The 13,097-nt window shown below is 44.1% G+C and overlaps 1 protein-coding gene across 3 annotated transcripts in view; it reads left to right on the forward strand.

Moving 5' to 3' along the window:
* The window catches only part of MAP7D2 (MAP7 domain containing 2), a 101,695-nt gene that overhangs the window by 57,187 nt on the left and 31,411 nt on the right, over positions 1–13,097 (forward strand). The window contains exons 4-7 of one of the 3 annotated variants that reach the window (XM_069463338.1): positions 495–606; positions 4,136–4,246; positions 6,167–6,289; positions 12,377–12,531. In XM_069463338.1, the coding sequence (XP_069319439.1) occupies positions 495–606; positions 4,136–4,246; positions 6,167–6,289; positions 12,377–12,531 (501 nt within the window). The remainder of the gene's footprint in view (positions 1–494; positions 607–4,135; positions 4,247–6,166; positions 6,290–12,376; positions 12,532–13,097) is intronic. The other 2 variants (XM_069463339.1, XM_069463341.1) reach the window with 2 other exon arrangements.

Here is a 13,097-nt window from a genome sequence, read left to right on the forward strand (position 1 = left end):
TGTCATGTGTCACCCTAAAAAGTTATGTTTAAGGCTATGAAAACTCAGAATTATATTTTAATTTAAATTTCCTCATATCAGAATGTTTTATGCTTTCAACTAGAGAGGATGCAGTTGGTTCTGGAGCAAAATTCCAGTTCTCCTAGTGGATAGGGCAAAATGGGGCTTGAGACAGGCCTCAAGGAGTTAATGCTTGCTGGGCATTATCCTTAAGGCAGCTTCTCCCCAGGGAGGGACAGGGAGGGGACACGGTGTTCGGTGTTCCGGTGTTCGTGTTCAGCAGCCAGCGCTAGCCTAGCTGCATTGTTTACTCTCCACCCACTAAGAACGGGCTGCTGTGGTGGAGAGAGCACGTGTGCTGGGTTTTGGATGCTAAGCACAGAAAGCCCCATTTGGTGACTCACCCTGCACCGCACACTGAGGAGGCGGCGCAGTGGGGCTGGGTGGTTAATCTTGTTCTCAGCTGACACTGCCGCCTTGCGTGAACTGGGCAGGAGCGGCTGGAGGCGATGATGCGCCGGTCCATGGAACGCACGCAGCAGCTGGAGCTGAAGAAGAAGTGTTCGTGGGGAGCATCGCTGGCCACGGCGCCCGGAGGACGTGATGGTGAGTGTAGGGCTCTCCCTGCATTGCAGGGCCCTGGTGGGGGATCGTGGGGCAGGCAGGAGATCATGGGCACGGCCGGGTCCCCGCAGGATCTGGGGGATGCTATGCACAGCTTTGCAGGTACCATTTTCAGATGTGATGTTTAAAACTGCCAAGCTTCCTGTGTGTGCATTTCTTATGAAGGGAATCTGTGCATTCTTCTTGCTAGCAAACAGCAGTTGGTACAGTAACTGGGCATTGAGGGAGAGCAAAAGAAAAGCAAAGACACTGAATACAGAGCCTGGGGAGCCGGACTCAGCTGGCAGCCCAGAGGTGGCCTGATTTCAGGGGAGGGAAACTGCAGGAGGCTCAGTCACCACCACTCTAGACATGACCGGGAAAAGGCAGAACAGCAGTGACCCTCAAAAGAGGGCTGGGCTTTTTCCTGCCTCATTTTAAATTTTTGTTGCTCTTTTGATTTTGTTTCAAGGTGACTTATTTCATTATCCAGTTCATACTCATCTTTAAATTTTCCAGTGTTTAATTTAACGTACGGATTGTTACTAGTCTCTGGGTGGCTTTTCCTTCTTTTCAGTGTCTCACTGCGTTTCAGCGATATTAGCATTCTATTATGCAGGAGTTGAATACTAATTCTTTCTGTGAGCACATGGGTTTAAGTTTATGGGAGAGTTTCTTGACTTAGCTATATTGTGCTTTTAACCTTTTGGCAGTGCATATACTTTATTTTTCGTTTGTGAGAAGTCAACAGCCTATTTCAGTTACTTTTTCTAATTTCTTAATTAGAAACTTAAAAATAAGAAATTGGGACTCTTTATTTTTCTTTTACCTCTCTTTGCTCTGATTTTTTTTTTGCTGTGTAGGTGAATCAGGAAATACCCCACCCCCTCCTCTAGGTTTAGCAGCCAGCACCCTCCCTCCGGATGCAGGGACCACTGCCGCAGCTGCCGAGTCCGCCAACGGTATACCCGAGCGTCACCGTGCCATGGTGTTTTGTGATAGCTGTCGTGCTCTGATCACCCTCCTCCATCACCATGTCTGTCTCAAATACTTTTACAATTGATTTCTTGGTCCGACCCGTTACAACTTTTTTTCTAGAGATGTGAATGACATGCCCATATTTCTTTGTTCCTCTGTCATCGTGGAGCTGTGCATGCCTTACATCTGAGTGCCCCGGAGACATTTCACCCTCAGCTCACTAACTTTCGCCTTGTAAATCTCGTCGGTGTTTGATTTTTACACATCTAGAGCTTTAGAAATCTCATTATGTATCTGTTTTAGGCATTAAGTAGTAGAGCAGTCTGATCACTTCTGGTTAGCAAACCTGTAATCACACAGAGTTCTGAGTGGAATACTTGGGCTTGGTGTTAACGTGATGGATTCCTGCAGAGGTGTTTGAGAGGGAGTGGCAGGGAGTTTATCATTGCTAACCCCGGGGATCCCCAAAATTAGATAATTTGGCTTTGTGCTGGATTTCATCGCTCTCTAATAGGATCTCTGTTTTGGATACAGGCCTGGGAAATCTTTATGGTCTAGATCAAGAACAGAACTGGCAAAACTTTGTTCCTATTTAATAATAACTTTAGAAATTCAGCCCATCTTCAGCTGGCAAAGAAAAAACAAGATGTAAGAGGAATGTAGTATTTATCAGCAATGCAGAAGGTCACAGTAGCAGTAGGAATAAATGTCCTTGGTTCCTGGCATTCCTTTGACAAAGAATAATCCTTATTGATGGTGCTTAGTAGCAGAGATTTTGCTGCAAGGGCGGAGTTGCCTGTAGTGTGGGCGCTGGCCTGCCCCCACAGAGGTACAGGTAGAGTGACTCCATGTGGCACTCACTGGGAGTCAGCACGCAGGGCCAGGCCCAGGATGAGGTGAGTGCAGTACTTGACTCAGGCACACAATTTAAGGGGGTGCCAAAAATCTCAATAATCAAAATAAAGAATATTTTAATGCCAAATTTTTTTTTTGAGACAGAGTCTCACTCTCTTGCCCTGGCTAGAGTGCTGTGGCGTCAGCCCAGCTCACAGCAACTTCAAACTCCTGGGCTCAAGCAATCCTCCTGCCTCAGCCTCCCTAGTAGCTGGGACTACAGGCATGCACCACCATGCCCGGCTAATTTTTCTATATATATTTTTATCTGTCCATATAATTTCTTTCTATTTTTAGTAGAGACGGGGTCTCGCTCTTGCTCAGGCTGGTCTCGAACTCCTGAGCTCAAACGATCCACCCGCCTTGGCCTCCCAGAGTGCTAGGATTATAGACGTGAGCCACCGCGCCCAGCCTAATGTGATATTTTTAAAAAATCAAAATTAATCCAAACCAATCCATAATAAATGAAATATCGAATGTCTAAAGACCAGTGCTATGCTGAGCCGTAGCAGAATCTCAGGCAAAAGGGAAAATGTGTCTGGTCGCACAGGTTGGTTTTTGAAAAAAAAAAAAATAATAATAAGAAAGGGGGGGGAATGTGCACCCCTATGTACATGGTTTTATATCATTTCTACTGCTTAATTTTTTTCCAGAACATTAAAAAATACTGAAAAATTGAAAAGTAAGAATATTAAAACTCACATTATTTCAAGTTTAAATATCTTATTTATCCCCAAACCGAATTTAATAATATAATAATAATATTATACTTTTACTTTAGCTTAATTAAAAATTAAGATCATCACTTGGTCAGCAGAAATTGTCAACCGTGGCAGTTCTCTTATTTGAAAACAAGATGAGCAGAGGAGTAGACTTTGAACGTATTACTGATGAGCTTGCTTCCTCTATAGCCAGGGGGACACATTTTTCCTTTTGCCCCAGGCTTCAGCATAGCTTGGCAGGGCACTGTCAGCACCTCTTTGTTTGCTGTGATGGTTTGATTTAGAAACCAGTCTGAAATAATGACTGGACCATGAGAACACCAAACCTAGAGGCACGTGTTAAAATCCTAACCTTAAACAGTTAAAGAATTTGTGAGAGGGCCATTTTGAGCCCATCCATTACTAAGAGGATGAAAACCAACTGCTAAAGGCTTTTCTGCTTTAAACACAACTCCTCACATTACAAATTCCGTCTCCCTCCAACCTGAGCTACAGATAACCTTCAGAAAAAGTTCAGTTTCAGCACACGCAATCTCAGTCAGACCATAGAACGGCTCCTAGTGGTGATTTATCTCTGAGTCCAGGTTGGTTTTGTTTTATGTGATGTGAATATACTTAAAAATCCCTGGATACCAAATGAATTGCTGGTGGGATTAATAAGCATGGCTTTAGTCGAACGGTTTAGTGAGGTTGAACACTGGAAATTGAAGAGAACAGCACGGTGAAAAAATTGCAGAGATCTTGCTGATGACCAGAGGCTGCTGTAGCCTGGGCATTTCCAGATTAGGATCATGAGATGCCAGGATGATGGAAGCAGCTCGTGCTGTGCCACAGCATTTAGAAGGTGTGTGGATGAGGACAGGAAGCACACTTTGGGATATGTGTCTCTCAGTCTACAGTGGTGTGAATACCAATGTCTTTAATGCGTTTCTCTGCAGCATGTGACAAACTTTCAACATCAACCATGAATTTGCCAAAGCAGACGGAGCCTCCCATGAGTAAACGCCTGTCTTCATCCACCGTGGCAATATCCTATTCCCCAGACCGAGGCAAGTGAACATGTAGACCTGGTCTCTCCAGTTTGTTTCTGGTGTGAGCGTCCTAACACTGGCCTTTGTGAGAGCTCCCTCTTGAGCCTTCTGCAAATACCACCATTGTCCTAGCCTTGTGGTCTGAATGTAGGAGCCCTAGGGCCTCGCTAAAGGGACTTTGGAAAGTGGTAGTGCTCTTTAGGGCCAGTTCGTTGTTGAATAGGGACAGGAAGTAATGATATCTCCCAATCTGAAAGACTGTTCCATTTTCCTCATTGCATATAGGAGTTATCCTGCCCAGGAATTAATCGACCAGTGGGCAGATGTGACCGTTAGAAAAATAACTGCCCAGAGTCCTTCAGTGCAAATGAGCTATAAAAAAGAGAAAGAATTAAAAAAAAAGTAACTGCCCAGTCAGTGATGGGATGCAGTTGATTAGCCAGAAAGAGCAGAAGTGATGAGTCAGAGTTATGCGGGAGGCTCAGATATGTGAAAAAATGGGCTCTGCAGTCATCTGTGGTTTGCAGGCCTGCCCATTTTGTAGATGAAAACAGAAGTGCAGAACTAATAAATATGAGGCCTCTAACAGAGGAAATGGATGGGTGGCCTTTTCAGACACTCTGTTTTGAGGTGGGAGATGATGTGCAGAGGACATGTGCCAGTTCCGGAACCTGAGTAGATTTAACATGGTCCGTGTTCTAACAGAGGCTCAGATAAGTGACTAAAAGTCTGAATTTATACTTTTCAGAGGGTTTAGGTTAAGAAAGGGAGGGAAGCTCTCCATGCACTAAATGCATGTTTTAAAGCAACACTGAAGTGTCAGGTGCCAATGGAGTATTTAGCACATCAAGTCATCACCGAGGTGTCAAGCAGGAGGATGTTTGTGACTTGGCAGAGGCTGGTGTGCCTTCCTGGTTGGTTTCACTGGCATTGACCTTGCACTTCCATACCAGAGGCATGTCATGTGTGTTAGGGACCCTGTAAGTGTCGTAGCACTGCTGATCTCTGATGAAGTTCGTGGGTAAGCACCAGGAACCTAGAAGTAATTAAGAGCTGGACGAGAAAAAACCTACATGCTTAACTCTACATAGCTATTCCATTAGCAAGTGTATTCCATATGTTTTCATTAATTCACATGGTTCTAGATTGATGTTAAATTCATTCTTGCATTGATTAATATATAAAGATGGCAGTATGTTGTTACAGATTGTTGACAACTGAATTATCTGCTTATGGATTATAAATTGAAAAATTTTAATCCCCAAACTATTTGCTAGTTATTAGGCACCCAAAGAATACAGAGTAATGGAAAAGTTAATCTATTGCCATATAGTACATTGCAAAATGATCAAAATATTCCAGTAATTGAATTTTAGATTATGAATACTATTATCTTTCGTTAAAGCTGATAATCAGTTGGATGTTTTTTTGTGTGCTTCTCACTTAATTGTTGGCCTTATATGTGGAAAAAGTGTGAAAGGATGTATCTTTAAATTATTATAGGATGACATATTTCATTTAAAAAATCAATATGTTGTGAAATATGTCTTAACAGAGGACCTAAAACAAGTGTTATGTAGGCATAATCTGTTTTTCAATGTTAGATTTACTTGGTGAGTAAATGATTTCTTGAGTCCATATTACATCTTGGGAGGTGGGCTGATTCTCTTTGAGTGATACAGTTACTGTACCGTAATAACACACTGAGTGAATTGTGGCACTCAAGAGAATTGACGCACTGTCCCAAACTCTAAATGACATATCATTTGCTTTATTTTACTATGACAAACTCTAAAACCATCCTTCATTAGAATATTTTTATTTTCCACATTTGTTCTGCCACCCAAAAGTTAATTTGCATCAGCCACTGTATTGTTTAAACATTTTATTTTGTTTTTATTTTGCTTTTTAAAATTTTCATTTGATTCCATCCCTCAGCTCATCGCACGCACCTTAGTCCCATGGAAACCTTTCTTGTTATGCGACTGTTGACACCCACACAGGCTTCTTTAGCCAGAAGCAGAAGTGCACTTATGCTCTCTGAGCAGGCCAGTGACTCAGGTAAAAGAGGCCAAGCTGGTGACACCAAGGAAAATGCCCGAGGAGGTGTTGGTCAGCCTATGATTTATTCCTGAATTTTCGTATTTTGCTTCCACTTGCTGGCTTTGTGAAATGTCTTCTGTGGTTAATAACATTTTCTCCCCACCAGTGTTTTGCTGTTCTATGTTTTTTTAAGTGTCATAGAGGTGAGTAAATTATTTTATGACTCAGGGCATGTACATTAGGAAAAAAAAAAATCCACTTGATGAGCTATGGAGGTTAGTAGACTTTTCTTAAGAGATGGTTTGGTGAAGTAGCCTGTAGACCACAGCCTCTGGAGTCCCATAACCTGCCCTACCACTTACTCACTCTTAGCATTTTGGGTAAGTTAATTAACTTCTCTAAGCCTCAGTTTGCTCATCTATAAAATAGAGTTATTTTAAATTGTTATGAGGATTATTTTTTTTTTTTTTTTTGAGACAGAGTCTCACTCTGTTGCCCAGGCTAGAGTGAGTGCCGTGGCGTCAGCCTAGCTCACAGCAACCTCAAACTCCTGAGCTCAAGCGATCCTCCTGTCTCAGCCTCCCAAGTAGCTGGGACGACAGGCATGCGCCACCATGCCCGGCTAATTTTTTCTATATATATTTTTAGCTGTCCATATAATTTCTTTCTATTTTTAGTAGAGGTGGGGTCTCGCTAATTGCTCAGGCTGGTCTCGAACTCCTGAGCTCGAACGATCCGCCCACCTCGGCCTCCCAGAGTGCTAGGATTACAGGCGTGAGCCACCGCGCCCGGCCTGTTATGAGGATTAAATGAGACAATGCATGCAACTGAGGTAGCACAATGATTGGTACAGAGTAAGCACTCAACAAATGTCTAGAGTCTTACTACTCAAATGGTGGTCCAGGGACCAGTAACGGCATCATGTGGGGGCTTGGTAGGAAGGCTGACTCTCAGGGCCCACCCAACCTGCACGTTAAAATCTGAGAAACACTGGACCAGACCTTTATCAAAGCAGATCAAAGCCTCATGTCAAGATTAGTGAGGACTGGCATTCTCTTTGTTTGCAAATGATCAATGCTATATCCACATAAGGTCAGGTCTAGTCTCCATTCCCAAGATATTATATTCAGTGTGATGACATATATATGACGTAAAATCTCTACCTAGTTTTAGCTGCTTCCAGACAGTTATACTATTTTTGCAAAGAAGATATACAAACAGCCAATGAGCACATGACAAAATGCTCAACATCATTAATCATTAGGGAAATGCAAATCAAAACCACAGTGAGATATCACTTCACACCTACTAGGTTGGCTAAAATTTTCTTAAAAGGGGAAATAACAAGTGCTGATGAAGGTGTGGAGACATTGGACCCTCATATACTGCTGGTGGGAACATAGGAAAACAATCTGACAGTTCCTCACAGAGTTTAACACGGAGTTACCATTATGACTCAGCAATTCCACTCCTAGGTGTAGAGCCAAGGAAATTAAAACCATATTTTTATGCAGCAATTTGTTCAAAATAGCCACAAAGTGGAAACAACTCAAATATTCATCAACAGATGAATGGATAAACAAAATGTGATATATCCATAAAGTAGAATATTATTCAGCTATAAAAAGAGATAAAGTACTGATACATGCTACAAGATGGATGAACCTTGAAAACATTATGCTAAGTGCAAGAAACCAGTCACAAATGGCCACAAATTATATGATTCCATTTATATTAAATGTCTGAAATAGGCAAATCCCCATAGAGACAGAAAATAGATGAGTGGTTGTCAAAGACTGGGGGAGGGAAGAAGAGGGAGTGACTACTTATTGGATAAAGAGTTTCTTGATCTTTAGTGTTTTTGAAAATGTTCTGGAATTAGACTGTGATTATGGTTGCACAGCCTTGTGATATACCAAAAACCACCAAACCGTACATTTCTTAAAGGATGAATTTTATGGTATATGAATTATATCTCAAACAAACAAAAAGCCCTACCAAGTAGGAAGTATCCCCATTTTGAGAATGAAGAATGTACCAGGGCTCCCTAGACTGACCCCAGGATCAATGATTTGCTAGGAGGACTCACGGGACTCAGTATATATTTGTACTCACCTATGATTTATTACAATAAAAAGATGTACAGCAAAATCAGTAAAGGAACATGGAACAAAGTCCAGGGAAGACCAGGCACAAGCTTCCAGACAGAGTCCTTTCCAGTGGAGCCACTCAGGATGCCTTTCCCCCAGCAGTGAGTTGTGACAGCATGAATGAATGATATGGTGCCAACCAGGGAAGCTTGTTAGAGACTCAATGCCCAGGGTCTTCCTGAGGGCTGGTCACATGTACCCCTTGCCCAGCACATACCCAAATTCCAGGTTCCTGAAAGGAAAGCAGATATTCAGCATATACCATATTGTTTGTACAAACAGCTTAGGCACAGTGAGCCCCTCTTCAGTTAATGGTAGAACCCTCCCAAAATCGGAGTTCACAGATGCAGGCCAAGGGCCAACCTTGTAAGCAGGCCTTTCTGGCGACAGCAGTCAGGCCTTCTATATTAACTCTTTTTTGCACAGTTTACTCACAGTCTACCCGCTTGATCCCTTGGCCCAGGCGCCTTTACAGAAGATTATCAATAGGACTCCACATAGCAGGGCGAGACCCACCTACAGTATTGATCTCAGTTATGTTCTTTCGGGATTCTGGACTGAGCAGTTAAAGCAAATCCATTAACCATAAAAGTCTGCCGTGGACAGCCAGGTGACTTCCTCGATCAGTTGCTGTATGAATCTTTTTCCTTGGCCCGAGGCATCGACTTAGACCCAGCACAGCTCCGGCCAGTGAGTTGAAGCTGACCCGAACACCTTCCAGGGCTGAAGCAGTATCGTGATAGTCATGGCACGCACAAGAAGTACAATCCCCGGGCATTCGTTTGGTGCCCTGGAAACGGAGCTGACCATGTTAGGGTGCCCCGAGCAGGGTGTGCATTGGCCAGGCAGCCCCGGTGCGGCTTCCCACATGGCGCCTTCCACCCCAGGGTGCCCAGTCCAGTGCAAGTGATTTGGTTCAGTCCTGGTTTAAGGGGCCTCCTGAGGTCATCAGTCCCAAACAGTTCTGTCAGCGACCCTACTTCTGCCTGGCAAATGTGCACAGCATCTGGAAGAGTTCTGTGGGGACATGCAGCAGCTGGCCCACCCCTGCCAGCTCACAGTCAGCGCTGTCACGTGCCAGCCATCTAGGCTCAGCTGTTGGTCTGAATCCAAGGCATTTGCAGCACCATGGAGAGTTTTCCTTCACGAAGAGGGAAGAGCTTCCAGGAGTGCTTCCGGAAATCGGATCGCAAATGTTGTCCTTCCCCTCCCCTATGCCACCGCAAGTGCCAGGTTTTGTTGTTTTTTTCCATGTCCTAGTCAGTAATCAAAACTTCGCATTTTCTCTCTCATTCCCCTACTCTCACCCAGGCTTTTCAAAGAAAGGACAAAAGTATTTTTATAAAAAACAAAACAAAACAAATTTTATCCAACTTAACCAGAAAAACACATCATGTTTGGGTATTAGGACAAAATTCTAAATTTTCAGAATAGGTTTGTATTACTTTCTCTCCTTTTCATCCTGATCATTCATACAGTGAACAGCCTTGAAAAGATCACTCCCTTTCTGAGAACAGCTGCATTTAACAAGTTGCCTTGCTAAGGTGTGTGTGACTGGGAGAAAAGTGAGGGAAGTAGAGTCAGGCTCTCTGTTGTTCGAACACAAGTTGTCAACAGCAGTGACACATTCCCCCGGGGGGGGGGGGGTCACATTGTCTGTGATGTCCCTTCTTAACTCATAGCTTTTACAGGAATCACAAGTTGGGAATGTGGTCAGGCTTTGCATCAGAAATACAGAGCCAGTGAGCAGCTTGGTTTTAGATGGTCCCATCAGAGAATACACACTGTCCTGTGGGCGCTTGTATGTGACCAGGACAGTCCAGCATCCAGGATGTTTTCACAGTTTCGGGCCCCATGGAGGGCTGTTCCATATCTAGAATGGTCTCTAGTTGATTTTTTTTTCTTTTTTGGTAGACAGAATCTCTCTCTGTCACCCGGCTAGAGTGCAGTGGCATTATCATAGCTCACTGTAACCTCCAACTCCTGGGCCCAAGCGATCCTCCTGCCTCAGCCTTCCTAGTAGCTCGGATTATAGGCACATGCCACCATGCCCAGCTAATTTTTCTATTTTTAGTAGAGACGGGGTCTCACTCTTGCTCAGGTTGGTCTTGAACTGACCTCAAGCAATCTTCCCACCTCAGCCTCCCATAGTGCTAAGATTACAGGTGTGAGCCACCACGCCTGGCCCCCTAGTTGATTTTCAAAACTCCAAAAGCATGTCTCTGTCTGGAAGTTGCCTCTCTTTTCACATCTCCCTTTTTCCAGAGGCTCCATTAGGCAAAAGTTACAGCAAAAAAGATCAGTTATGGAGACTTGTTCTGGTTCCAATACTCAAGAGTTTAAATTCCAACCTACCCACTGGTGGCAAAAAGCAAGGAAGTTGTGTCCCACTTCTACTTGGAGGACAAACAAAAGCCAAAGGTGTCAATCAGCGGAGCTGCACTTTCCCCCTTACTTTAGCTAGCATGGTCACAGGCAGCCAGAGGACCCATCGAGCCAACTCTTTTGGGGCTGCATCGGTCACTTTCAAATTCCACAGGGAACTTTTTATCTTTCCCAACACACAGCACCTTGGCTACTGTTTAATACCATGGATGACTTCACAGCCACCCAGACACCACAAGTTCATTGTCCTCTGCCCCTTTTTTTTCTTTTAATTTTTAAAAAATTTACTTTTTTTTTTTTTTTTTTTTTGAGGCCGAGTCTCACTCTGTTGCCTGGGCTAGAGTGCCATGGCGTCAGCCTAGCTCACAGCAACCTCAAACTCCTGGGCTCAAGTGATCCTCCTGCCTCAGCCTCCCGAGTAGCTGGGACTACAGGCATGCGCCACCATGCCCGGCTAATTTTTTCTATATATATTTTTAGCTGTCCATATACTTTCTTTCTATTTCTAGTAGAGACGGGGTCTTGTTCTTGCTCAGGCTGGTCTCGAACTCCTGAGCTCAAACAATCCGCCTGCCTCAGCCTCCCAGAGTGCTAGGATTACAGGCGTGAGCCACCGCACCCGGCCTCCTCTGCCCCTTTATCCTTCTTTTTCCCAAACAGTGCTTTTTACCATATTTCAGTGAATTTGGGTCAATCTGCCAATTTCCCCTTCTGACACTAATTGTGTCAGGGGTCCCCAAGACCACCCCCAGGTTTGATGGTTCGCCAGGAGGACTCAGAGGACTCCGCATACAGCCGTACTCATGGCTATGATTTATTACAGTAAAAGGGGACAGACCAAAATCAGCAAAAGGATAAGGCACATGGGCAAAGGCTAGAGGAAGCCAGGTGCAAATTTCCAAGAGTCCTCTCCCAGTGGAGTCACACAGGACGTGCTTAATTCCCCCAGCAACAAATTGTGACAACACATGAAATGACATCCTGGGAAGCTCACTGGAGAGACTCAGTACCCGAGGTTCTTACTGGGGGCTGATCACGTAGGCATCCCCTGCCAGGCACACACCCAAATTCCAGACTCCCCGAAGGAAAGCAAGTGTTCAGCATAAACCATATTATTTACATAAACAGTTTCAGCACTTGCCAGTTAATGGTGGGAACCCTCCTGAAATCCCCATCCCCAGATGCCGGCCAAGGGCCAGCCTTGTAAGCGGGCCTTTTGAAGGAAGCAGTCAGGCCTGCTATGGTAACCCTTTACTGCACACAAGGAAATTGATGTTTGGAGAGGTTAAGTAACCTGCCCGTGCTGATCCAGCTGTTAGGTGGCAGTGCAGGTCTGCCTGACTCCAGAGTACAGACTTCTAAACCCTGAAATGAACTTGACTGTTGAGTATGGGAGCCTTTTTTAGGACAGGATCCATTCTGTGTACAATAATAAAGTATGATATTTTGAGAATATGGATTGCCCAGGTCTCATTTTAACAGAAATGTGTGTTCTTCCCAACTCCCTCCTCTCCCTACTTTTTCCATCTGCACTCCCTGTCTCTGTGGCTGTTATACTATAACTTTCTAGTATTTCATACCTGTCCTCGTATAGCTCCTGCTGGCTCTCTTAAATCTCCCTACAAGTCTTCTCCCACTCGAAATGCTGAGAGGAAGAAGGCTACATCTGCATCTGGCACAGGAGATGCTGGAAAAGGAACCCCTGCGGGAGCAGAGGCCTCTCCGGTAGGTTTAAACCCACCCACCTGCCCACTCCTCCAGACTGTGGCTTATCTGACAATGTGATTACTTCCTGCCATTCACCTGGGGTCTCTGTTGCCCTCAGTCTCCAGGGTCTGCTCAAAGGGAAGGAAGGATTTGCTTTAAAATTTTCCCCAACCTTTCAAAATCATTTCACTTTTTGGACCCTCCTAAATCTTAGTGGCTTGGAGCAAATTCTTAATGATGTCCTTGTTACAGTCTGCCCTCCAGAGGACAGGAGTCAGAAGAAATGTTTCAAATATTTTCTCTGCTTTGCAGATCTGATTCTGAGCTAGTCTTGCCTCTGAGGGTAACTAGAACTGAGGTTCTAGGTCAATTTTCACCCACAACAGTAGTCTTTAAGCATTTTTTGATGGGACACTGACACCATCAGTAAAGTAAATGTTGAGCAGGTCCCCCCAATTACGTATATTTATTTAGAAATTATATATGCGTGCTACTTTTGTTAGTTACCAATTGCTGCATAACAAAGTACCTCAAACCTTGGCAGCTTCAAACAACAAATATTAACTCAGAGGTTCTTTGGGTCA

The sequence above is a fragment of the Eulemur rufifrons genome, chromosome 30 (genome assembly GCF_041146395.1).
Source record: "Eulemur rufifrons isolate Redbay chromosome 30, OSU_ERuf_1, whole genome shotgun sequence".
In the NCBI taxonomy this organism is placed as follows: domain Eukaryota; kingdom Metazoa; phylum Chordata; class Mammalia; order Primates; family Lemuridae; genus Eulemur; species Eulemur rufifrons.